At 39.7% G+C, this 1200-nt stretch overlaps 1 protein-coding gene across 1 annotated transcript; it reads right to left on the minus strand.

Moving 5' to 3' along the window:
• Window positions 1–369: 369 nt before the first annotated feature.
• Window positions 370–897, minus strand: LOC124892679 (ATP sulfurylase 1, chloroplastic-like; the record flags this gene model as incomplete). Its single annotated transcript, XM_047403904.1, is given in 1 exon segment — window positions 370–897. A coding segment is annotated over 1 exon segment (140 nt), but the record flags the coding sequence as incomplete, so codon positions are not given.
• Between the last annotated feature and the right edge of the window lie 303 nt (window positions 898–1200).

Below are 1200 nucleotides of genomic sequence, written 5' to 3' on the forward strand. Positions count from 1 at the left end.
TTGTACCATTTCTCAAAAATTGAAGTGACAAAACGTTCACAATAAGAATCTTTTCAGAAATATTAACATTGTAATGTTTAATCAGTTATCAGTCGAATCTCTCAGGGGAAGAAACATAGTTTGCCCAAATAAAAGTAATTTGCCGGCAGATGGACAAACTATTAAAAAAAGATTTATGAAAATGTAGTTTGCGCATTTTTGGGCAAACCCCATTAACATTTTTTTCCTCCCCAAACGTTCACAGACGGATTTAGTTGTAGTTTGCTCGTTTTTGGGCAAACTGTCCGTTTTGTAACATAAACAAAAGTATTGTCCGTTTTGGCTCCTAAGATTGAAAACGAGTCCCTTTTAGGTCTGGACTCAAAACAATAGGTGTCTAAGTTATGCTTTCATCTATTCAAAAGAATGAAATACATAAAAATGACCCTCCAATATAGGTGTGTGCACATAATATTGGCATGTTCTGTTTAGCACCATTGTCATATGATCAGAAGGAGGTTCCGAGTTCGAGCTGTGAAAACCGCATGCACGGTAACACTGCACACAATAGACCCTTGTGGTCAGGTCAGGTCCTTCCCCGGACCCTACACGTAGAGGGGGCTTAGTGCACCGGGTTGTGTTTAGTACCATAATTCACAAGAGGGGACAATAGTATCATGCCTCACTATTGTTATTATTTGTCTTTTGGAGAGTAATGTAAAGTAAATGTTCATTTTGCTAACCCAAACATGTTGTAGTTCACTCAATGATGATTCATTCAAACAGGCACAGGTTCAGAAACACTGTCATTTTCATCTTGATCCAAATTATCATAGTATTCCACCAAAACTTTCCAACCACCCGGGCACATAAATCCATCCGGAGGGCTCTCCTTGTTCTTTGCAAGCGTTCGCATCTGAAAGAAAAAAGAAAGCATGAACTACAACGTACTTTTGAACGACGACAGCACAATAAGTGATCTCGTACAATCTAATGAAGTGGTCCTTTCCGGGGTGTGTGTATAAAAAATATATGTTGCTCGGATTCTCTAAAAAAACTGCAGTGTCTGATCCTCCAAAACTGCACTCGTTTTTGGAGGATCCGACATGTACCGGCCAACAGTTTTCAAGAGTCCGAGCATCGTAGCATGTAATGAAGTGGTCCTTTCCGGGGTGTGTGTATAAAACCTACGTCGCTCGGATTCTCTAAAGTTACTGTAGA

Source organism: Capsicum annuum, unplaced genomic scaffold (genome assembly GCF_002878395.1).
Source record: "Capsicum annuum cultivar UCD-10X-F1 unplaced genomic scaffold, UCD10Xv1.1 ctg49612, whole genome shotgun sequence".
Classification (NCBI taxonomy): Eukaryota; Viridiplantae; Streptophyta; class Magnoliopsida; order Solanales; family Solanaceae; genus Capsicum; species Capsicum annuum.